Consider the following 25,421-nt stretch of genomic DNA (forward strand, 5'->3'; position numbering starts at 1 on the left):
ATGCTACAGCGCGGGCATCACAACATGCTACAGCGCGGGCATCACAACATGCTACAGCGCGGGCATCACAACATGCTACAGCGCGGGCATCACAACATGCTACAGCGCGGGCATCCCAACATGCTACAGGCATCACTAAATGCTACAGCGCGGGCATCCCAACATGCTACAGGCATCACTAAATGCTACAGCGCGGGCATCCCAACATGCTACAGGCATCACTAAATGCTACAGCGCGGGCATACCAACATGCTACAGGCATCACAACATGCTACAGGCATCACTAAATGCTACAGCGCGGGCATCACAACATGCTACAGGCATCACTAAATGCCACAGGGCCTATATCCCTTAATGTTATGTTTTTGCAAATATTCATCCAGTTGCTGTTTAAATGTCTGTACAGACTAATAAAACCGCATCTGCAGACAGAGGATTCCACATCCTTAATGTTCTTAGTGTAAAATACCCTTTCCTTTGCCTTAGACAAAATCTCCTTTCTTCCAGTCTAAAAGTTGCTGAGTTGCCCATAGCAACCAATCAGATCGCTTCTTTCATTTGTAAAAAGGCTTTGGTTGCTATGGGCAACTGGTCAACTTTTCCTCGGACAAGTTTTCATAAATCTCCCACTAAATGTGTGACCGTGTCCTATGTGTAGTCCTGTTTATGTAAACATTCTAATATATTATACGTCAACTGCTTAAAATGTCTTATGATCTTTGTAATATTGATATATCTGTTCAAACATATCCTATCTGTCCGCAGGGAAAATCTCTGTGCGGACAGCCGTCTCCTAGATGGTTAAGCATTCCATGCGGTGTCTGCAGAAAGAATGAACATGTTCATTCTTTCTGCGGATACAGAAAACGGAATTTCCGTGCTGGAAACATCTGCCATGGATATTCTGCCATGAGTACAGCGCAGCAGAATCCTGTTGAATTCAACGGGACTCTGCTACAGCGGAATGCCCGGGCCGAATTCCACAAGGGGTTCTCCGGTGCTTAGACATCTTATCCCCTATCCAAAGGACAGGGGATAAGATGCCTGATGGCGGGAGTCCCGCTGCTGGGGACCCCCGGGAGCTTGGACGCGGTACCCGCCGCCTCCGCCCCCGTGTGATGTCATGCTCCGCCCCTCAATGCAAGCCTGTGGGAGGGGGCTGTCTCGCCCCCTCCCATAGGCTTGTATTGAGGGGCGGAGCGTGACTGATTATGAACGAGGTGCTGCATGGAAGATCACGGGGGTCCCCAGCGGCGGGACTCCCGCGATCAGGCATCTTATCCCCTATCCTAAAGGTTTACGTTCTATTGTTGTGAATGTTGTATTTATTCTTGTTCTACTGTTACAAAGACATTTTTTCTATACATTTCTGTTATCACACTTAAATGTTAATTAAATTATTTAATTTGTCTTAATAAAATTGCTTTGCGTTTTCATTTTATATATTGTAAAATATTTTCATAAAAAGGCCCAGAAAAATTCTCAGCACCAGGCCCATGATGCTCTTAATCCGGCCCTGTGTATACATATAAATGGCCCAGCCTGTACAACCCCGAGAATGCACGGACAGCCAAAGGGCATGCTGGGAGTTGTAGTTTTGCAACAGCTGGAGGTTTGCGCACAGGCTGAGGTTTACAGCGAGTTTGAGATGCAGCAAATTTTCTGCTGACTTCCAGGGGATCCAAACAAAGAACAGTTGCGTTCGATTAGGAATAGGTAGATTGAATTAAGTATCCGGTAAAGGTAGAGCACCTAGGGAACCTCTCAGAGATTCCACACTATACCAAGTGGTGTATCTGAATGGTCGTACAATTTCAGCAATCCCCTGAGAGTCAAAGTGAGTAACAATAAAGGATTTCCATTTCTGGAAAAATCCATATGATGGCTTATTTTTTGTGCCACCAATTCTACTTTGTAATGACGTTAGTCATTTTACCCAAAAATCTACGGTGAAACGGAAAACAAAATCCTTGTGAGACAAAATTAAAAAAAAAACACCAATTTGTAAATTTTGGGGGCTTCCGTTTCTACGCAGTAAATTTTTCGGTAAAAATGACACCTTCTCTTTATTCTGTAGGTCCACACGATTAAAATAATACCCTACTTATACAGGTTATATCATAACTACATGCAGGAAAATGTATACGTTTAAAATTGTCATCTTCTGACCCCTATAACTTTTTTTTTTTTTCCGCGTATGGGGCTGTATGAGGGCTCATTTTATGCATGTGATCTGAAGTTTTTAGTGGTACCATTTTTGTATTCATAGGACTTATTGATAAAAAAATTTGCGCCTACGCCATTGACCGTATGGTTTGATTAACGATATATTTTTATAATTCGGACATTTCCGGCGATACCACATATGTTTATTTTTATTTTTATTTACATAGTTTTTTTTGAAATGGGAAAAGGGGGGATGTGAGGACAGGATATGAGAACGGGATATGAAGACAGGATGTGAGGACGAGATATGAGGACGGGATATGAGGTCGGGATATGAGGACAGGATATGAGGTCAAGATAGGACAGGAAATGAGGTTGAGATAGGAGGTCGGGATATGAGGACGGGAAATGAGGTTGAGATATGAGGATGAAATATGAGTATGGAATATGAGGACGGGATAGGAGGTCGGGATAGGATGTCGAGATATGAGGATGGGATATGAGGTCGGGATATGAGAACAGGATATGAGGTCAAGATAGGAGGACGGGATAGGAGGTCAGGATATGAGGACGGGATATGAGGTCGGGATAGGAGGACAGGATATGAGGTTGAGATAGGAGGTCGGGATATGAGGACGGGATAGGAGGACGGGATATGAGGTCGAGATATGAGGGCGGAACAGGAGGTCAGGAGGTATTATGAAGGGGTCCTGTGTCCTCACTGCTTGTACAGGGTTGTATCCTTTCTGCGTTGCACCCAAGCAGCTATGGCGGCGGATGTAAGTGTGGCACCCAACGCTGGCCTAGAAACAGAGTGCCAGGTCCTCTATGCAGCGTGGCCCATACGGGACAGAGCAGAATGGCAGCCCCTTATCAGTCCCGGGCTGCCTTATTCCGGGCATGCTGGAGTGATCCCTTGCAGCTGCGCTGCGTTGTACCTGGCTGGTGCAGGCAGGCACGCTGTAACTCCCTCCACTATGCTCTGCTGGCCAGAGGAAGATGGTGGCCCCATCCAGCAGGCCGCGCGGTCTCTGCTGAATGTCGTTGACCCCGCAGCTGATGGTGCGGCAATACCTGGACCTCCGCTCCCTCGGAACCTCAGGCAGCTGGGTGGGCAGGTAAACGACACTTCCTATACTTGGTACGGCGTGGGTATGAGGTCCGGGGAGCGGGAGCTCCGGCTTAGCGCTCCTCACATGCCCGTGCCGGACCCAAAAGTCCCTTTAAGGTAAATATGACTTCTTGTATTAACCTTTTAAAAAAGAGTTCAGACAATTCATTTAAAGGGGCTGGCCATCTTTACCATGTTTTCACTAGAGCACCGCAGTTATTATAACAAATTACTTACTGACACTGTAAGCCTTCTCTGTGGCCTGTTCTATCTAATCATGGAGCTTCACCCCTGCTCCTGCTCCCCTGCCCCGCTCGGTCACCTGTCCCCGTATGCAGCTGGACATTCTTTCCTCCATACACTTCACTGTGCTTTCTCCACAATTGGGGTCCGAGCTCAATGACTAGAGAGAACAGGGCAGCAAAGAAATCTCACAGTATCAGTGATTATAAAAAAAATCTTTTAACGGAGGCCAACTCTTTTTAAAACAATGATCCACCATAAGGTGATTTTAGTACGTACCTGACAGACAGTAATGGACATGCTTAGGAAGAACTGTTGGATTTCATTCTCAAACCACACATCCCATAGTTCCATACTTGTAAGTTTGAGGTCACTTTCCTCCCTCCCACACATCAGCCACCCCACCCATCGAAGCACAAATGAGTTGCATTCCATTCAAAAGACCAGTGTTTTCTAACCAGGGTGCCTACAGCTGTAGCAAAATGAACTCTCTCTCATTCAGTGGTCGCTCCACCCATTGAAGCAGAACAGGCTCCCTTTGCACACCTGACTAGTGATGTAATGTCTCGGCCGCACTGCAATCAGGGAACCCTGAGTAATTGTGTATGCTGTTAAAAATACAATTTGGGGCAAAAACCTGTGTAGAAGAATTGTGACACCACTGTCACATACAGGTACAGACACAATATTATAAACTACACTAACTTTACAGCCCCTGTAGCATAGTCAAATAAAATAAAAATCCTGGTATACCCCTTTAAGTCACAAGCAACTTTGCAACGACCACTAAAGTCCTGCTGTAGTCACAAAACGACAACTTTTTTTTTATCTATAGGGTCTTACTGACGTTGCATCGCAACCAAAATTCTCCAATGATCCATTTACATCTTGTGCTGTGTGGTGTGTGAATTCATTATATTATATTGCATACCGTATATACTCGAGTATAAGCCGACCCGAATATATAAAAGTTATTGACTCGAGTATAAGCCTAGGGTGGGAAATACATCATCCCCCCTGTAATCATCCAGACCCCCGTCATTGACACCCTCATCATCATCACCCTGTCATCATCCCCCTTCATCATCCCCTTGTCATCATCCCCTTGTCATCATCCCACACACCCCCTTCATCATCCCCTTGTCATCATCCCCACCCCCCTTCATCATCCCCTTGTCATCATCCCCTTGTCATCATCCCCTCCCCCCTTCATCATACCCTTGTCATCATCCCACACACCCCTTCATCCTCCCCTTGTCATCATCCCCACCCCCCTTCATCATCCCCTTGTCATCATCCCCTTGTCATCATTCCACACCCCTCTTCATCATCCCCTTGTCATCATCCCCACCCCCTTCATCATCCCCTTGTCATCATCCCCTTGTCATCATCCCACACCCCCCCTTCATCATCCCCTTGTCATCATCCCCACCCCCTTCATCATCCCCTTGTCATCATCCCCTTGTCATCATCCCACACCCCCCTTCATCATCCCCTCGTCATCATCCCCACCCCCCTTCATCATCCCCTTGTCATCATCCCACACCCCCCTTCATCATCCCCTTGTCATCATCCCCACCCCCCTTCATCATCCCCTTGTCATCATCCCACACCCCCCCCTTCATCATCCCCTTGTCATCATCCCCCCCCTTCATCATCCCCCTGTCATCATTCCTCACACTCCCTCTTCATTATCCCCTTGCCATAATCCCCCCCCTTCATCATCCCCTTGTCATAATCCCCCCCCCCCCCCTTCATCATCCCCTTGTCATCATCATGGTCTTCAACCTGCGGACCTTCAGACATTTCAAAACTACAACTACCAGCAAGCCCGGGCAGCCATCGGCTGTCCGGGCTTGCTGGGAGTTGTAGTTTTGAAACCTCTGGAGGTCCGCAGGTTGAAGACCACTGCGGCCTTCTACATCATCCAGCCCCCTCTCACCCCCTTTAGTTCTGTACAGTACTCACCTCCGCTCGGCGCTGGTCCGGTGTTGCAGGACTGTCCGGTGAGGAGGTCGTCTTGTGGGATAGTGGTTCCGGGCTGCCATCTTCACCGGGGGGGCCTCTTCTCCGCGCTTCGGGCCCAGAATAGAGGCGTTGCCTTGACGATGACGCAGAGGAACGTTGGTAATGAACGTACCTCTGCGTCGTCATCAAGGCAACGTGACTATTCCGGGGCCGGGCCCGAAGCGCGGAGAAGAGGCCTCCCCAGTGAAGATGGCAGCCTGGAACCACTATCCTACCGGACGACCTCCTCACCGGACAGTCCTGCAGCACCAGACCAGCGCCGAGCGGAGGTGAGGACAAAACTAAAGGGGGTGAGAGGGGGCTGGATGATGTTGAAGGCCGCAGTGGTCTTCAACCTGCGGACCTCCAGAGGTTTCAAAACTACAACTCCCAGCAAGCCCGGGCAGCCGATGTCTGCCCGGGCTTGCTGGGAGTTGTAGTTTTGAAACCTCTGGAGGTCCGCAGGTTGAAGACCACTGAGGGCGGAGAGTTCACTCGAGTATAAGCCGAGGGGGGTGTTTTCAAAAAAACTCGGCTTATACTTGAGTATATACGGTATGTTAATCCTAATATTCGGCTGGAGCTACACAGCTATTTCTGGTCTCCCGACTAAAAATTACCATGTCGCTCTGCCATGATTGTGCGATACTTCAACTCATGCATGGAAATGGGGTCGCGTCACAACTCACAAGTGACCGACACCATGTCACCAGTATCACTGTGAGCCCCAGACTAATTCTGTTTGGTTCTCTTTATTTTTTAAAGCCTGAATATTTGTAATGATCACTGTACATCACTAGAGATGTTTACATCCTACAATACAGTCTGTTACATAACTATATGGGTTTGTAATGATTTTTTCCTATTTGGCTTTTTTTTTAAACATTTGAAGTCCAAATGAAGAAAGTTATTCCAACTAGTACTACTTCTAGGCTCTCCCATGCTGATCCTCAATCAGCATGGGAGACATTAATATTAATATAATTCTCCAGCTATAGCAATTCTACACGGTTAAAAGCAAGCAACATGCTGGATCAGATCACAGCGGCACATTCTCACCAGGGATTCTGGAATCATTCATCCCACAACAAAATCTACAGAAAATGTAACATATATTTATTTCTGACTGAGAAAATCCATTTATTTTAAATGCAAAATATTCTATGGTGATTAATTTAATAATACATCTTTTTAAGAATGTGAGTTCTCAGCCTCTGTTTCCAACTTCAGAACACCCTGCTTCCTCCACTCAGCAATAGCAAAATAAAAATATCCAGTTTGTCTGCAGCCACCATTAGGGGGAGCTCAACTGGATTGCAAATGAGCTGGATATGGATTTTTACAGAACCTGTTAAAATTAATAGAGCCCCCTTCACATATGAGTTGGAAGTTCCATTAGGATCCTTTAGTGAAGATTCAGTCAAAAATCCCAGGCATGCAGGGGCGCCCCTGAGGAAGTCACCTGGAGTGACGGAATGCGTAGGGACCTGTTTTTTTTTTAGGGGGGGGGGGGGGGGGGACCCGCTCCAGTATTTGCAGTGTGACATATTTTCTATTCTTCCCTAGGCCGTGCATGGATATTGGGATTTTGGTGAATACTGTGGCTGCTGGTAATTGTGCAATACTATATCTTAATTATACTATGTGTAGGGGTTAATTGTACACCTTTGATTATATATTTATTTATTGACATCAGTTTACAATTGTTCTTGGCTGGTAGAGACCGTGCAATATTGTATATCATATATAGGGGCCTACGGCACTGAGGGATCGTGTGTTTTACAACATTTGGATAGGGGGTGCTCCTTGGGGGGAGTCTCCAGTAAGCTGGGTTTCCTCTCCGTGGGATAGGGAAGCCATGTATTATCTGGCTCCATTTTAAGTGTTTTTAATTGTGTGTTGTATATACTTTTGTGATGTAACTCTAATAAAGTATATAATATGAAATTTTTTTGGGTGTTCGCCTTTGTGTGCTTTTGCTGTTTTCTTACGTTATTTTATAAGTTGTAATTTAGCAACAGCTGGAGTCTCGCTGTTTCTAAACTACAACTCCCATGATGAAAAAAATGAGCCCTCACACATCCCCGTATAGGGAAAAATTTAAAAGTTAGAGGGGTCAGAAGAGGACAATTTTAAACATGATAATTTTCATATAAATAGTTATAAATTTTTGAAGAAAGCAAAACAAAATCAACTCTATATAAGGCCCCTTTCACACTGCCACAAACGTCCGTCAGGCACTTTTTTTTTGTGCCTTAACGGACGTTATTTTTGACAGGGCACAACAAGAAACAACAGGTCCCGACAGATCCCATTTTCTATCATGAGGTCTGTCGGGCGCTGTTGTTTTTTGACAGAAGTAGCGGGAGGAAAAAACATTGCATGATATATTTTTCCTCCTGCTATTTTCCTTGGGTTACCTGATGGACGACACACTGCTGTGTCACAACGGCAGTGTGAAAGAAGCCTAAGTTGGATATCATTTCAATTGTATGGACCTACAGAATACATAGAATGTGTCATTTTTTACGGAAAAGCGCACTGGGTAGAAACGGAAGGTCCTAAAAGTTACAAAATGGCATTTTTCTTCCAATTTTGCCCCACAAATATTTTTTTTTTGTTTTGCCATAGATCTTGTGATGAAATTATTAATGTCATTACAAAGTAAAATTGGTGGTGCAAAAAACAAGGCTTTAAATGTAAGGTGGAAAATTTACAGTGTTATGATTTTTAGAAGGCGACGAGGAGAAAAAAAACAAAAGTGCAAAAATAAAACCCGTGTCCAAAAGGGGTTAAAAAAATATTTATATATCACACATTTTTTTCACAACTGCGATTTTAAAGCAGAAAAGTCACTGAGGAGAGGAGGGGGTGTTACAAAGTGTTGTTCTGAAGTCATTTATTGGTTTTTGCTTATGTGTGCTAAAAAGATGGAATTCAAAAGTGATATATTGTTTTTTGCTTATGTAAGCCAAATGTATCAACCCCCTGTGATAGTATAATAAATATGTCAGACATAAGCAAAACTAAAGCAAAAAAATAAATAAAAATGACTACAGAACTCGCTTACCAAAGCAACAATGATCTATTTCCTTGGGTATTTCTAGAATGACCACTATAAACTGGGCTGGTTCGACCTATATTCCCCGTCCACAGCCATTTTCTGGATAAAATGTAATAAGTCTAAACACTGAAATAAGAGAAGTCTTAAGAACATGAGTGAAATAAAATACGGCGGATTTCAGACCTCATTTGGTAGGTTCTTCATTCGCATGTGACAAATGACTTCAGCTGGGAATGTACTGGAGTTTCTGGATTCATTAAGAAAATGGAAATCAGCGTACCTGAAGATACAATCTCCTTGGGTGTCAGGACGGTGAGGTATGAGATGTTCACCAGCAGATAGAAGACAATTACCGCACACATGGCGGTTATTATACTGCGGGGGATGTTTTTACTTGGGTTCTTTATCTCCTCTGAAAAATAGAAATGAAAAGTAATCAATAAAAATGTAGCACAAAATCTTCTTATAGGGAATCAAGAAGTGACTTTTTGATAGATAGAGCGAGAATTATCATTGATCATTACTTGATGATGAAACTGTTAAAAGCAAAGGGGATTAAAATACCAACGCTGACACCTTAATATATTGCCTGTTACTTTGTCCTGATAATGTCTACAGAAAGTCCTGGATAGGAGTAATACATTGTTAGCAGTGTCATATCCAGCAAGGCTTATACATGGGATTTTGTAAGGTATTTTTGTCATAGATTTTTGTATTGTGGTATAAGTGAATAAACCAGGTACATTCACACTGTCGCTATCATAGATTGGTAAGCAATCTGTATGCTAACAAATGGTGTCCCAATAAATCATTGTACAGTGTACTATCCACTTTAAATTAAAGGAACGGCAAAGCGTTTCGGGGTAGCTTTCTCTTCAAACCTATAATTTTTCTCCTTTTAAGAAACCTCAGGACATGACTAAGGATTTAGACAGCCAAGCCAGAAAACTTCCCAAAAAGGAGAAGTGACCCATCTGTAGATAGCAGCTACAGGGTTCTTGTCCCCTTATCAGTACATAGCAAAGAACTGGCTGGCTGGAGAAAGGCTTGTATCATAGGACTAAATGGGTAAAGTTTCTCCTTCGGGAGAGCACCAGTAAGTTAAGTGACAATATGGGTCCAATGGCAGGCTTTGGGAGCCATATTATTCAGGAGACTTTAACCAGGGGCATTTATAGAAGAAGGTGTCCCATGGCAAAGATGAAAATGAGCCCCCATTAGGGTTTTGGGTTTTACCATCAGAAGATCTTTCCAGCTCTTTCCATGACTTTTGGGTTCCCCATCCTCTTCCTTGCTAACAATGCACTAAGAAGGCAAGATTGATTGAACCTTATAAAGGCTCTCTAAACATTTCTGATTGGTGCCAGTTTGCTCCCTTTTGTCGGACTGTTCAAAAGGGTCCTAACTCAGTTTTCTGTAAAGAATATAAAGATTTTTAGGATTTGGACATGTGCCAAACATTTTGTTTTCTCTGCGGACAATACAACATGGAACAGCATGTCTACTAATCTTGTACAATGCTCTCTTTTAAAATTGGAGGTATCCATCTTGAACATAGATTACAGAAGTCATGTGAGTAACCTTGACATTGTTCTATATAGTTGATGCAATACTTTCTCACTATCCAGTATTGAAGGGAAAGGGACAGGGCCCATTCACTTTTAGGGAATCATAGCAACCTCATAGTCTGCTTCCATGGTAGTACACCCTTGTGCTTGACCTTTCTTGGACTCTATCTCGTACTTTGGGAGAAATTCGTGCTCAGTTATCCCATTATGTCCTAGCCACAGTTGGATTGCATGGGTATGTTCAGACATCAGAATGTCCGCATGGAAAACCTCTGTGCGGACATTCCACAGACTGCGGGCATCGGTATAGCTAAGACTGCTCGGAAATGCGCTATCTCCATAGACGGCAATGCATTTCCATGCGGAGTGGACATGTCCATTCTTTCTGTGGACAATGGAATCAGAAGATCTTGTTCAGAAATTTCGCCATGTGCATAGCGCAGCAGAATCCCATTGAATTCAACAGGACTCTGCTGCTGCAAACTTCTGTACGGAAATTCTGATGTGTGAACATAGCATAAGAAAAATAAATTATATCTATCTATTAAATCACTTGATGAGAATACTTATTAGTCCCAAAAACATACTACTTGGGCCAATAATAATAAAACTTTGACACAGACTTACCCATCATATTCGAATGTCTAAGCCCTTATATAACTGGCTGCTCCACTGTACAAACATCTCAAAGCAAGAACAACATTTTGGTGGTTGTGATTGCATCCAATTAAGGCTTTACAATAAGCCGCAACATGATAGCAGGAAATTATTTCCATCTATACGGTATTAAGGATGAGCATATGTACATTTAGTAAGAAACTGCTCAGTTGGAAAGCGAATTCTTTTCCTCCTAGGGGGTAAACAGTCTGTGTTTCGGTTGTGCAATTAAAGTACAGCATATTTTACTTTGCCATAAAATGCTCCTAAAAGCAATAAGTCTCAATTACAATATCATTAGGGAATTTCCGATCTGTGAATAAATGTCTTAAATAGTTTACTATTTAAATACATCAAAACCCATAGTGGAACATACTGTCTCAATAAATTAAACACTGGGGAAAGGAATGATTGGAAAAGTTTGAGAAAAACACTTGAAGCAATAACAAGCTCTATGCGTTTTTGGCCAATGTTGCCACTGATGTGCAGACAATTGTCATGATCCTGTTTATTCATATACACGCTGTTGTGTAGCAAAAATAACGCAAGCTGTAAAATACCACCTGGCGTATTGCATATTAAATGATGTAGCTGCCAAAAAAATGCAAGAATTTCATATTAGTGTGGACTTGTATGGTAAGAACTTTAGGACAAGTCATGAAATGATGAAAATCACAGGATCGATAGGCATGTTACTGTTATGCAAATCAAAAATAAAATGGAAAACGAATATTGGAAACATCTTGGTTTATTCAGTATTGAAAAAAGAATAATCCCTAAGGAAAAAGGTGCCACTTAAAAAATAACTTTTAATAGATGCTCTAAAAATTGCCACACAATGCATGAAAGGTGGATTCCAATAATAAACACAAACTACTATCCTACTGTATGAAGGTAAATTAGATCAACAGTACACCTATATTCACTATTTGTAGCCCATGTACAATATCCATATGCCACAATTAGATCACACACAGGGGGTCAAGAAAAAGAACGCTCCACAATTATATCACTATATTCTTGATGCTCCTAGTAATAAAACACACATAAGTCCCCATTCCGACGTCTTTCTGTAAACATTTCCCTTCAATTGCTGACACAAATACTTCCTCAGGTCACACAGTCAGGGATATGTGTAGACACAACATAAACATGAACATATATTCCATCAGGAAGATTTACACATAGAGTGGATGGACAAGACAAGAGTACCACATCCAGCTTAGACCCCAAAGTTTCAAAATAGGTAGGTATTATAAATATGGCATCACCTTAGTAGCTCCCCATAGGACAAGTTCATATTTAATAGAGGGGTTCCAGTACATGGTTATATAAACCCTCGGAGCACTAAGGAATAGATGCTACTGTTAGAAGTATATACAAGTGAACGCTGCAGTGGCAGAGTTTCTGCAGAGTCGCGGGGATTGCCACCTCCAGGCTGTGTCATTCAGCCACTATCTGGTCTCCTCATGCTGCCGCCACCTCCAGGCTCTGTCATTTAGCCACTATATGATCTTCTCATGCTGCCGCCACCTCCACATTGTGTCATTCAGCCACTATATGGTCTCCTCATACTGATGCCACCTCCAGGCTCTATCATTTGCCGCTCTGTGACAGTGATTCTAATAGCGACGCCTCTAACCTGCATGTCATACTGAATAACAGTATTATTTCACTACCCCAGCACACTCGCTATGAGTGATACAGTAAGGCAAAGTGTTCTACACCCCAATTGAGGCTTTCTGTAGGCCAGAAATAGCCGTTTTTAATATAGATTTGCAGCAAATAAATTCGGACCGAACCAAATTTTTCAAGAAAATTTGGCGACTCGGCCGAGTCTAATTTTTCAAAAATTTGCTCATCTCTAGAGACAGAGATTCCAGCTCCGTTCCCATAGCAGCCATCTCCATTATAATGCTATTTATGGCATTGGGTCTCACACTGGAGATAGCTGCTATAGAGAGAAAGCTGGAAGTCTCATTATGCAGATAAGGAGCAGGTAGAACCACACCTCATTCTGGCATTTAGGTGTCAAATTTCAAATTAATTTCAAATGTGAAAAATGTGAATTTCAAATTTCACATGTCAATTTAAAAAATCACTATATAGAGGTACACTTTAAGTCATTTCCCTATAAACTCTGCAAGTAATATCAACGCTATTAATAAGAAGTGTAGAGGACAGCACAGGACTAGTCCATTGTACTCATTGTCAACCAGATGGCCAATCCAGTTGGCCAATCCACAGCACCAGACTGGAAAATTCTGATTGCATATAAAAGGGCTGTTGTTTATTGGTTCCCCAAATGCCAAAGGCATTTGGGAACCAATAAACAACAGCTCTTTTATATGCAATCAGTCTTGGACCCTTTTTGTATTAACCCTATTACACACTTTCGTATCATCAGCAAGCAGGCAACTCTTACCAACCAAACTTTCCCCTCTGTGTCTGTACCTGTGTATCATGGTGGTCTCACAATTCTTCTGTGATTTTTGCCCCAATGTTAATCTCTAACAGCATAAAAAATGACTGTCCTCTCAGGTTTTCCCTGGTTGCAGGATGGCATCACTAGTCAGGTGTTCAAAGGAGATTGTCTGCTTCAATGGGTGGAGTGACCGCTGGGTGGGAGGGAGATCATTTTGCATTGAATTGTAGTTTTGCAACAGCTGTAGGCACCCTGGTTAGAAAACACTGGTCTGTTGTTTACAGCACATCATAGAAGGGAGCTCTGCTGTGCTTCAATGGGTGTTGTGGCTGATGTGTGGAAGGGAGAAAAGTTACCTCAAACTTGCAAACAATGGATCCTGTGATTGGTAGTTGGAGGGAGGAAACTCCAACAGGAAATACCCATTTCACACAAAGAAATCAGCAGCGTTATGGTGAACTCAGGGCCACAACAAGCATGGATCCTTCCTAAGCATTTGCATTACTGTCTGGCAGGTAAGTACTAAAATTACCTTATGGTAGATAACCCCTTTAAATACTTAAATCCAGGAAAAAATCCTGGTATTGCGTTGCTTTTTCTGTCTGTGAACCCTGCCCTGGAGCTGTAAAAAGTCAACATGCTCCATTCACTCACACAAAGATTTACTATCCCCACATATGATTAACAGCAATATAATGATACAATTAAAGGCCCTACATGAATAGAGGACTTTGTATCCTCCTACAGAAGCCGGACAGATAGAAAATATATCTACACAATATAAATAGTGATAGTACTGCATAACATTAATACTTGACCTATCGGCAGGGTCATAGGTCAGTCTGCTAGAAACATAAAACCATTAGTTATAAACTTGTGTGACACAATCTGCAATTGCTTTCTCCGAATAGATGAAACTACATTAACTCGAGCCCTTGCTTTCCATTAAATTAAGAGCACGGGCCCATACATAGATTGATCATTTTAATTGGGCTGTCGGCTTTTATATTTCCTAGATATAAATGGTCACGGGAAGCCATCTATGATTTCTTCCATGATAGTTTCCCTATGATTAATATGTGGTATTGATGGAGACCACGGCTGACTTGTATTTTCATTACACTTGTGTCATACATGGCTGTGGTTACAGAGCCAACATCTCATCTATATTTATGAAGCCTATTGCAGGAGTAGATTCTATATTTCAAGCATACGTTGCACAAACATGTTTTATTGGATGAAGCGCTTTTCCTAAAAATGTAAAATATAGTCCAATTATCTGTTCAGGAACCAACTATTGACTTGAAATACTGAGTATGTCAAGGCTCTAAAGAACATGGAGCATTTACTGTGAATATGATAAATATTAAAAGTTATTTATTTAATTTTAATATTGTCCATATGCAATAAAGTAAATTTCATCAGGATCAGATCCAATGTGTGTGGGACCTACCAACTCTTCCCCTGAAAGCAGATGTCAGGTAGAGAATTAGCTCTATACATTTGTTCTTAGCGAGAAAAGCCACAACCAGAGGTGTCTGGCAGCGGCTTTCTCTCCTCTACCAATTACATACATGCACAGCCAAGCCACGCATGTATCTATATTTAGGGATCAAGTATATGAGGTGAGATAGCTGGTGTTTGAAAATATTTTCAGCCATCAGCTATCTAAAATGTATGGTAATCCTAAAACAGTCATCTACAACAAGATCCTGTAGATTACCAGTATTAGAAAAAAAAAATTATTTTGGTTACAAACAGCTCCACTCTTGTACATGGGCTTTGTGTGATAATGACGTTTAAATGGGCTCTCTCAGATCTAAAACTTTTTATATGTTGTTAATGATGAAAATTAAAGACCTTTTGTAATATGGTTTTTGAATATTTAATAAAGAAAACGGATCCTTAAGATCCCACCACTAGGGGTCCTCATATCTACTGGGACACTAACCAGGCCTGCAGCAGCATGAGCTTGTCCATCAGTCATGGAAAAGAGATGACTCATGGACAAGGCTGCCTGAGCAGACACACCAATCACCTCCCACCACCACAAGGGAGGGACACGCCCCCTCCACCTGAGAGGATTTCTAACACTGTGAGCTAATGAAAAGAGATATTTTTATAATAAATATAGGTGATAGAGACATAAAAATTACATGTCCATGGTCAGGATTAGGTACTAAGTAACATTAAAAAAAATTATTGTGGTATCTGACAGGTATGCTTTAAATATCTCTATAGATCAGTATAGAGATTTGTCTAATAATCTATTAATGGCCAATACTGTAACTGTAACAAGGAGACATCCACTATGTCTAGAAGGAAAAAAGTTGCACCCTAAGGGTAGGGTCACATGTAGCATATAGACAGAAAAAAGTCCAAAACGAGATTGCACTCCATCCACAAAATTTATTCAGCAGAGTGTAGGCATGGACAAGCGGAGGCAGGGGCACACCGGGGATATACGCTGCATATTTCACACTGCAGGAAATCTGCTGGGCAGCAGGAAATACAAAGCTCTGTGTGCGCAGTGAGGTTTGGAGGAGGGCCTGTGTGATACAGTCACTCCGGCGCACTGGGCCTGCCTTCAAATCTCACTGTGCACACAGGGATGTGGCAGAGAAGCCCTGTGTGCCTGCAGTGTGAAATACGCAGCATATACGATACATGTGACCCCACCCTAAATGGGATCATTAACACTATGGAACTCTGTTAGAGGAAAATGTGATGACTAATGCATTGCAAGAGGGGGTTCGGTCTGCATTCTTTAACATTCTTTAATTATACCAGAATTAATTCACTTCATCTTCTCACCAGCCTATTCTTTCATTTACAGGTATGTCATCATTTATTTCTTGAACAACTACCACCATCATTTGTTCTCACCACTGCATATCTGTTTAGCTGTATTTAAATAATCAACCTGGTATGTCACTCATCCTGTGAATGTGTACTCCCATTCCCCCATCATTGCATTGTCATGTATATTTATTACTGTTATCTGGCAAGTGTTTCTATTTTGTTTGATCACAATTTATTTCCCCTGAGTGATCCCAAACTGTTTATTTTTTCTTAAGTTTATTCCCCAAACTTTATTGCTCCCCGCCCTGATTCACACCTGATTGCACTCCTCTGCCAATTCTCTGGCTTACCCTAGCACTATATATCAGAGGCTATAGGTCTGTTAGACCTTAGGTCTGGAGACATTAAAATATGCAATCTAAAGTGCTTCTTAAGTGTGATATCAAGAATTATACCAGAATAAATTCAGAAGGGAACAAAAGGGAACTAACTAAACATTATAACTACAAAAGTAAGTTACTCTTTTTCAGAAAAAAAAACAAAAAACAAACATGCACTCACTTATTACTTACATCATTGCGATACATTTTCTCTTATATTCCCCACCGATTTCTCCAGAGGACTCTATATACATCTGTCCATGCCTCCTTCCCTCACCTATGTATTGCTCGCATGCACTGCTCACCATCATAAACCACCCAAAGTCACCTCCTTCCATGGTACAGCACAGAAGTCGGTACAGCACAGAAGTCGCTTCATCACTTAACCAAGCCATCTGCTCTCCCTTTTCTTTCTTCTGCTTTTAGCTGCTGGGGACATTGCTCCTAACCCTGGCCCACCTTTCACGAATATTTGCTCTACACTACCTGCCTCTTGCGGAACCACTACAAAATTTATATGCGCTCTTCTAAACTCTCGATCTGTGTGCAATAAGCGCACCCAGGTTCATGACTTATTTCTCACTAATTCTCTTAATCTGCTGGCTCTCACAGAAACATGGATACAACCCTCTGACACTGCTTCTCTCACTGCTTTATCTTATGGTGACCTTCACTTTTCCCATACCCCATGATCTGACACCAGGCATGGTGGAGGAGTTGGGGTGCTTCTAGCCCCACAACGCACTTTTTAAGTCATCCCCCCATTATCCTCACTCACATTTCCCTCTTTTGAGGTCCACACCCTCAGGCTCTTCCGCCCATTGTCTCTCAGAGTGGCAGTCATCTATCGTCCTCCTGGTTCTCCCCAAATGTTCCTGGATCATTTTGCCACCTGACTCCCTCACTTTCTTTCCTCAGAAACACCTACACTCATCATGGGTGATTTTAATATCCCCATCGATACCCCAATCTCCTATTCTGCCTCTCGGCTTCTGTCTCTAACCTCCTCCTTTGCCCTTTCACAGCTTACTGACTCTCCCACACACAAGGATAGGAATACACTGGACTTGATCTTCTCTAGACTTTGCTCTGTCTCTAAATTCACTAATTCTCCTTTTGAGCTCTCTGACCACAACCTTCTCTCTTTCTCTATCAGTAATTCCTATCCTCTTCCAGACACTCCAACCTTGTACACTTACAGAAACCTGCGTGCCATAAACACTAGTCAATTTATAGACATTCTACAATCTTCACTATCACCAATCTCTTCTCTCTCCTGCCCTAATCTAGCAGCCAAACATTACCATGACACCCTAAAATCTACCCTGGATCAAATGGCACCCTCTAAAACACGAACCTCCCGACACAGACGGCAGCAACCCTGGCACACCCTAACAACCCGCTTTCTCAGGCGATGCTCTAGGTGTGCTGAACGTCTGTGGAGGAAAACTAAGAATTCTTCAGACTATCTGCACTATAAATTCATGCTTAAATCCTATTACTTCGCTCTTCATCTCGCCAAACAAACATATTTTACCTCTCTCATCTCCTCTCTGTCTAACAACCCAAAACGTCTTTTTGACACGTTCAACTCTCTCCTTCGGCCCAAATTACAGACCCCAATCACTGATCTCTGTGCTGAAGACCTGGCCAAATACTTCAAAACTAAAATCGATGACATTCGTGATAAAATCCTCTCCCAGTCCCCTAAAAGTTCTGATCCAATTCCCAGCCACGTCTCCTCTTCATCACTCTCAGTTTTTGAGCCTGTAACGGAGGAGGAGGTTTCCAGGCTCCTCTCCTCCGCCCGCCCCACTACCTGCTCTAGTGACCCCATGCCTTCACACCTCATCCAGTCTCTCTCTCTCCTGCTATCAGCTGTCACCTAACTAAAATCTTTAACCTCTCCCTCTCTTCTGGGGTCTTTCCCTCCTCTTTCAAACACTCTATCATAACCCCACTATTGAAAAAAACATCTCTGGACCCGTGCTGTGCAGCCAACTATCGACCCGTCTCAAATCTCCCCTTTATCTCCAAACTCCTGGAATGCTTGGTCTACTCCTGCCTTATCCGCTATCTCTCTGAGAACTCTCTCCTTGACCCCTTACAGTCTGGTTTACAAATCAAATCAAATGGCAATTTCTCTTTACTGATTCTCTTGGACCTGTCTGCGGCTTTTGACACTGTGGATCACCAACTCCTCCTCAGTAGTCTCCGCTCCATCGGTCTCAAGGACTCTGCTCTCGCCTGGTTTTCCTCCTATCTCTCTGGCCGCTTCTTTAGCGTCTCGTTTTCTGGCTCTACTTCTTCTCCTCTTCCCCTTGCTGTCGGGGTTCCCCAGGGATCGGTCCTGGGTCCTCTACTCTTTTCACTCTACACATCCCCCATTGGAAAAACAATCAGTAGATTTGGTTTCCAGTACCGCCTCTATGCTGATGAAACCCAACTCTATACCTCTTCCTCCACCATCACCCCAGCACTCCTACAGAATACCAGTGACTGTCTCTCTGCTGTCTCAGACATCATGTCCTCTTTATATCTGAAACTAAATCTTTCTAAAACAGAACTTCTTGTCTTTTCTCCATCAACTGATACTGTACCTAACCCTGACATTTCCATCTCGGTATGTGGTACTACCATAACTCCCGGGCAGCAGGCTCGCTGTCTTGGAGTTATACTTGACTCTGATCTGTCTTTCACTCCCCATATTCAGTCTCTTTCACGTTCTTGTCACCTGCATCTCAAAAACATTTCAAGAATCCGCCCGTTTCTCACTACAGAAACTGTTAAAACTCTCATTATTGCTTTGATTCACTCCCGCCTCGACTACTGTAACTCTTTATTAATAGGCCTTCCTTTCTCCAAACTCTCTCCTCTCCAGTCCATCCTTAATGCTGCAGTCAGACTCATTGTTACGCCGAGCGCTCCGGGTCCCCGCTCCTCCCCGGAGCGCTCGCTACACTTCCCTCACTGCAGCGCCCCGGTCGGTTCCACGGACCCGGGGCGCTGCGTTACCACCTCCGGCCGGGATGCGATTCGCGATGCGGGTAGCGCCCGCTCGCGATGCGCACCCCGGCTCCCGTACCTTACTCGCTCCCCGTCAGTTCTGTCCCGGCGCGCGCGGCCCCGCTCCCTAGGGCGCGCGCGCGCCGGGTCTTTGCGATTTAAAGGGCCACTGCACCGCTGATTGGTGCAGTGGTTCCAATTAGTGTTTACACCTGTGCACTTCCCTATATCACCTCACTTCCCCTTCACTCCCTCGCCGGATCTTGTTGCCCTAGTGCCAGAGAAAGCGTTCCTTGTGTGTTCCTTGCCTGTGATTCCAGACCTTCTGCCGTTGCCCCTGACTACGATCCTTGCTGCCTGCCCCGACCTTCTGCTACGTCCGACCTTGCTTCTGTCTACTCCCTTGTACCGCGCCTATCTTCAGCAGCCAGAGAGGTTGAGCCGTTGCTAGGGGATACGACCTGGTCACTACCGCCGCAGCAAGACCATCCCGCTTTGCGGCGGGCTCTGGTGAAAACCAGTAGTGACTTAGAACCGATCCTCTAGCACGGTCCACGCCAATCCCTCTCTGGCACAGAGGATCCACTACCTGCCAGCCGGCATCGTGACAGTAGATCCGGCCATGGATCCCGCTGAAGTTCCTCTGCCAGTTGTCGCTGACCTCACCACGGTGGTCGCCCAGCAGTCACAACAGATTGCGCAACAAGGCCAACAGCTGTCTCAACTGACTGTTATGCTACAACAGTTACTACCACAGCTCCAGCAATCATCTCCTCCGCCAGCTCCTGTACCTCCTCCGCAGCGAGTGGCCGCTTCTGGAATACGACTATCCTTGCCGGATAAATTTGATGGGGACTCTAAGTTTTGCCGTGGCTTTCTTTCCCAATGTTCATTACACTTGGAGATGATGTCGGACCAGTTCCCCACTGAAAGGTCTAAGGTGGCTTTCGTAGTCAGCCTGCTGTCTGGAAAAGCCCTGGCTTGGGCCACACCGCTCTGGGACCGCAATGACCCCGTCACTGCCTCTGTACACTCCTTCTTCTCGGAAATTCGAAGTGTCTTTGAGGAACCTGCCCGAGCCTCTTCTGCTGAGACTGCCCTGTTGAACCTGGTCCAGGGTAATTCTTCCGTTGGCGAGTATGCCGTACAGTTCCGTACCCTTGCTTCAGAATTATCCTGGAATAATGAGGCACTCTGCGCGACCTTTAAAAAAGGCCTATCCAGCAACATTAAAGATGTTCTGGCCGCACGAGAAATCCCTGCTAACCTACATGAACTCATCCATCTTGCCACTCGCATTGACATGCGTTTTTCCGAACGGCGTCAGGAGCTCCGCCAGGATATGGACTCTGTTCGCACGAGGCGTTTCTTCTCCCCGGCTCCTCTCTCCTCTGGTCCCCTGCAATCTGTTCCTGTGCCTCCCGCCGTGGAGGCTATGCAGGTCGACCGGTCTCGCCTGACACCCCAAGAGAGGACACGACGCCGCATGGAGAATCTCTGCCTGTACTGTGCTAGTACCGAACACTTCCTGAAGGATTGTCCTATCCGTCCTCCCCGCCTGGAAAGACGTCCGCTGACTCCGCACAAAGGTGAGACAGTCCTTGATGTCTACTCTGCTTCTCCACGTCTTACTGTGCCTGTGCGGATGTCTGCCTCTGCCTTCTCCTTCTCTGCTGTGGCCTTCTTGGACTCTGGATCTGCAGGAAATTTCATCTTAGCCTCTCTCGTCAACAAGTTCAACATCCCGGTGACCAGTCTCGCCAGACCCCTCTACATCAATTGTGTAAACAATGAAAGATTGGACTGTACTATACGTTTTCGCACGGAGCCCCTTCTAATGTGCATCGGATCTCATCACGAGAGGATTGAACTGTTGGTCCTCCCCAATTGCACTTCTGAAATCCTTCTTGGACTTCCCTGGCTTCAACTCCATTCCCCAATCCTGGATTGGTCCACTGGGGAGATCAAGAGTTGGGGGCCCTCTTGTTCCAAGGACTGCTTAAAACCGGTTCCCAGTAAACCTTGCCGTGTCCCTGTGCTTCCTCATGTAACCGGTCTCCCTAAGGCCTATATGGACTTTGCGGACGTTTTTTGCAAAAAACAAGCTGAGACTCTACCTCCTCACAGGCCTTATGATTGTCCCATTGACCTCCTCCCGGGCACTACTCCACCCCGGGGCAGAATCTATCCTCTGTCCGTCCCAGAGACTCTTGCCATGTCTGAATACGTCCAAGAAAATTTAAAAAAGGGCTTTATCCGTAAATCCTCCTCTCCTGCCGGAGCCGGATTTTTCTTTGTGTCCAAAAAAGATGGCTCTCTACGTCCTTGCATTGACTACCGCGGTCTTAATAAAATCACGGTTAAGAACCGCTACCCCCTACCCCTCATCTCTGAACTCTTTGATCGTCTCCAAGGTGCCCATATTTTTACCAAACTGGACTTAAGAGGTGCTTATAATCTCATCCGCATCAGAGAGGGGGATGAATGGAAAACGGCATTTAACACCAGAGATGGACACTTTGAGTATCTGGTCATGCCCTTTGGTCTATGCAACGCCCCTGCCGTCTTCCAAGACTTTGTTAATGAAATTTTTCGTGATCTACTATACTCCTGTGTTGTTGTATATCTGGACGATATCCTGATTTTTTCTGCCAATCTAGAAGAACACCGCCAGCATGTCCGTATGGTTCTTCAGAGACTTCGTGATAATCAACTCTATGCCAAAATAGAGAAATGTCTGTTTGAATGCCAATCTCTTCCTTTTCTAGGATACTTGGTCTCTGGCCAGGGACTACAAATGGACCCAGATAAACTCTCTGCCGTCTTAGATTGGCCACGCCCCTCCGGACTCCGTGCCATCCAACGTTTTTTGGGGTTCGCCAATTATTACAGGCAATTTATTCCACATTTTTCTACCATTGTGGCTCCTATTGTGGCTTTAACAAAAAAAAATGCCGATCCCAAGTCCTGGCCTCCTCAAGCGGAAGACGCCTTTAAACGACTCAAGTCTGCCTTTTCTTCGGCTCCCGTGCTCTCCAGACCTGACCCATCTAAACCCTTCCTATTGGAGGTTGATGCCTCCTCAGTGGGAGCTGGAGCTGTCCTTCTACAAAAAAACTCTTCCGGGCATGCTGTTACTTGTGGTTTTTTTTCCAGGACCTTCTCTCCGGCGGAGAGGAACTACTCCATCGGGGATCGAGAGCTTCTAGCCATTAAATTAGCACTTGAGGAATGGAGGCATCTGCTGGAGGGATCAAGATTTCCAGTTATTATTTACACCGATCACAAGAACCTCTCCTACCTCCAGTCTGCCCAACGGCTGAATCCTCGTCAGGCCAGGTGGTCTCTGTTCTTTGCCCGATTTAATTTTGAAATTCACTTTCGGCCTGCTGATAAAAACATTAGGGCCGATGCTCTCTCTCGTTCCTCAGATGCCTCTGAAATTGAACTCTCTCCTCAACACATCATTCCTCCTGACTGCCTGATTTCCACTTCTCCAGCCTCCATCAGGCAAACTCCTCCAGGAAAGACCTTTGTTTCTCCACGCCAACGCCTTGGGATCCTCAAATGGGGTCACTCCTCCCATCTCGCAGGTCATGCGGGCATCAAGAAATCTGTGCAACTCATCTCTCGCTTCTATTGGTGGCCGACTCTAGAGACTGATGTGGTGGACTTTGTGCGAGCCTGCACTATCTGTGCCCGGGATAAGACTCCTCGCCAGAAGCCCGCTGGTTTTCTTCATCCTCTACCTGTCCCCGAACAACCTTGGTCTCTGATTGGTATGGATTTTATTACTGACTTACCCCCATCCCATGGCAACACTGTTATTTGGGTGGTCGTTGATCGATTCTCCAAAATGGCACATTTCATCCCTCTTCCTGGCCTTCCTTCAGCGCCTCAGTTGGCTAAACAATTTTTTGTACACATTTTTCGTCTTCACGGGTTGCCTACACAGATCGTCTCGGATAGAGGCGTCCAATTTGTGTCTAAATTCTGGAGGGCTCTCTGTAAACAACTCAAGATTAAATTAAATTTTTCTTCTGCATACCATCCTCAATCCAATGGACAAGTAGAGAGAATTAACCAGATCTTGGGTGACTATTTACGACATTTTGTTTCCTCCCGCCAGGATGACTGGGCAGATCTTCTACCTTGGGCCGAATTCTCGTATAATTTCAGAATCTCTGAATCTTCCTCCAAATCTCCGTTTTTCGTGGTGTACGGCCGTCACCCTCTTCCCCCCCTCCCTACCCCCTTGCCCTCTGGTCTGCCCGCTGTGGATGAAATTTCTCGTGATCTTTCCACCATATGGAAAGAGACCCAAAATTCTCTCTTACAGGCTTCTTCTCGCATGAAGAGATTCGCAGATAAGAAAAGAAGAGCTCCTCCCATTTTTTCCCCTGGAGACAAGGTATGGCTCTCCGCTAAATATGTCCGTTTCCGTGTCCCGAGCTATAAGTTGGGACCACGCTATCTTGGTCCTTTTAAAGTTTTGTGTCAAATTAATCCTGTCTCTTACAAACTTCTTCTTCCTCCTTCTCTTCGTATCCCTAATGCCTTTCACGTCTCTCTTCTTAAACCTCTCATCCTCAACCGTTTTTCTCCTAAATCTGTTCCTCCCACTCCTGTTTCCGGCTCCTCGGACATCTTCTCTGTCAAAGAGATTTTGGCCTCTAAAAAGGTCAGGGGAAGAACTTTTTTTTTAGTGGATTGGGAGGGTTGTGGTCCAGAAGAGAGGTCCTGGGAACCTGAGGACAATATCCTGGACAAAAGTCTGATCCTCAGGTTCTCAGGCCCCAAGAAGAGGGGGAGACCCAAGGGGGGGGGTACTGTTACGCCGAGCGCTCCGGGTCCCCGCTCCTCCCCGGAGCGCTCGCTACACTTCCCTCACTGCAGCGCCCCGGTCGGTTCCACGGACCCGGGGCGCTGCGTTACCACCTCCGGCCGGGATGCGATTCGCGATGCGGGTAGCGCCCGCTCGCGATGCGCACCCCGGCTCCCGTACCTTACTCGCTCCCCGTCAGTTCTGTCCCGGCGCGCGCGGCCCCGCTCCCTAGGGCGCGCGCGCGCCGGGTCTTTGCGATTTAAAGGGCCACTGCACCGCTGATTGGTGCAGTGGTTCCAATTAGTGTTTACACCTGTGCACTTCCCTATATCACCTCACTTCCCCTTCACTCCCTCGCCGGATCTTGTTGCCCTAGTGCCAGAGAAAGCGTTCCTTGTGTGTTCCTTGCCTGTGATTCCAGACCTTCTGCCGTTGCCCCTGACTACGATCCTTGCTGCCTGCCCCGACCTTCTGCTACGTCCGACCTTGCTTCTGTCTACTCCCTTGTACCGCGCCTATCTTCAGCAGCCAGAGAGGTTGAGCCGTTGCTAGGGGATACGACCTGGTCACTACCGCCGCAGCAAGACCATCCCGCTTTGCGGCGGGCTCTGGTGAAAACCAGTAGTGACTTAGAACCGATCCTCTAGCACGGTCCACGCCAATCCCTCTCTGGCACAGAGGATCCACTACCTGCCAGCCGGCATCGTGACACTCATCTTCCTCTCCAGCCGCTACACCGATGCCTCCTCCCTGTGCCAGTCACTAAACTGGTTACCAATTCAGTCCAGAATACAATACAAAATCCTCAGTCTCACACACAAAGCTCTCCACACTGCTGCACCTCCCCACATCTCCTCTCTCATCTCTGTCTACCATCCTACACGTTCTCTCCGATCTGCTAATGACCTCACACTAACATCTTCTATAATCCGAACTTCTCACTCCCATCTCCAAGACTTCACTCGTGCTGCACCAGTTCTCTGGAATGCTATCCCTCAATCCCTCAGACTCAACAACAACATCCATAGTTTCAAACGTGGCCTAAAAACACATCTCTTCAGACAGGCCTATAACAGTCTCTAATTGGCCTCAACATATCCCCAACATACCCCCAACATACCCCCAACATATCCTCAACATATCCCCAACATATCCTCAATATATCCC

General features: G+C 45.1%; 1 protein-coding gene across 1 annotated transcript in view; it reads right to left on the reverse strand.

The window, feature by feature from the left end:
* Window positions 1-25,421, reverse strand: part of SLC7A13 (solute carrier family 7 member 13) — a 49,910-nt gene that overhangs the window by 19,423 nt on the left and 5,066 nt on the right. Inside the window, exon 2 of the mRNA XM_056522255.1 lies at window positions 8,872-9,003. Coding sequence (XP_056378230.1) covers window positions 8,872-9,003 — 132 coding nt within the window. The remainder of the gene's footprint in view (window positions 1-8,871; window positions 9,004-25,421) is intronic.

The sequence above is a fragment of the Hyla sarda genome, chromosome 5 (genome assembly GCF_029499605.1).
Source record: "Hyla sarda isolate aHylSar1 chromosome 5, aHylSar1.hap1, whole genome shotgun sequence".
NCBI classification, from domain to species: domain Eukaryota; kingdom Metazoa; phylum Chordata; class Amphibia; order Anura; family Hylidae; genus Hyla; species Hyla sarda.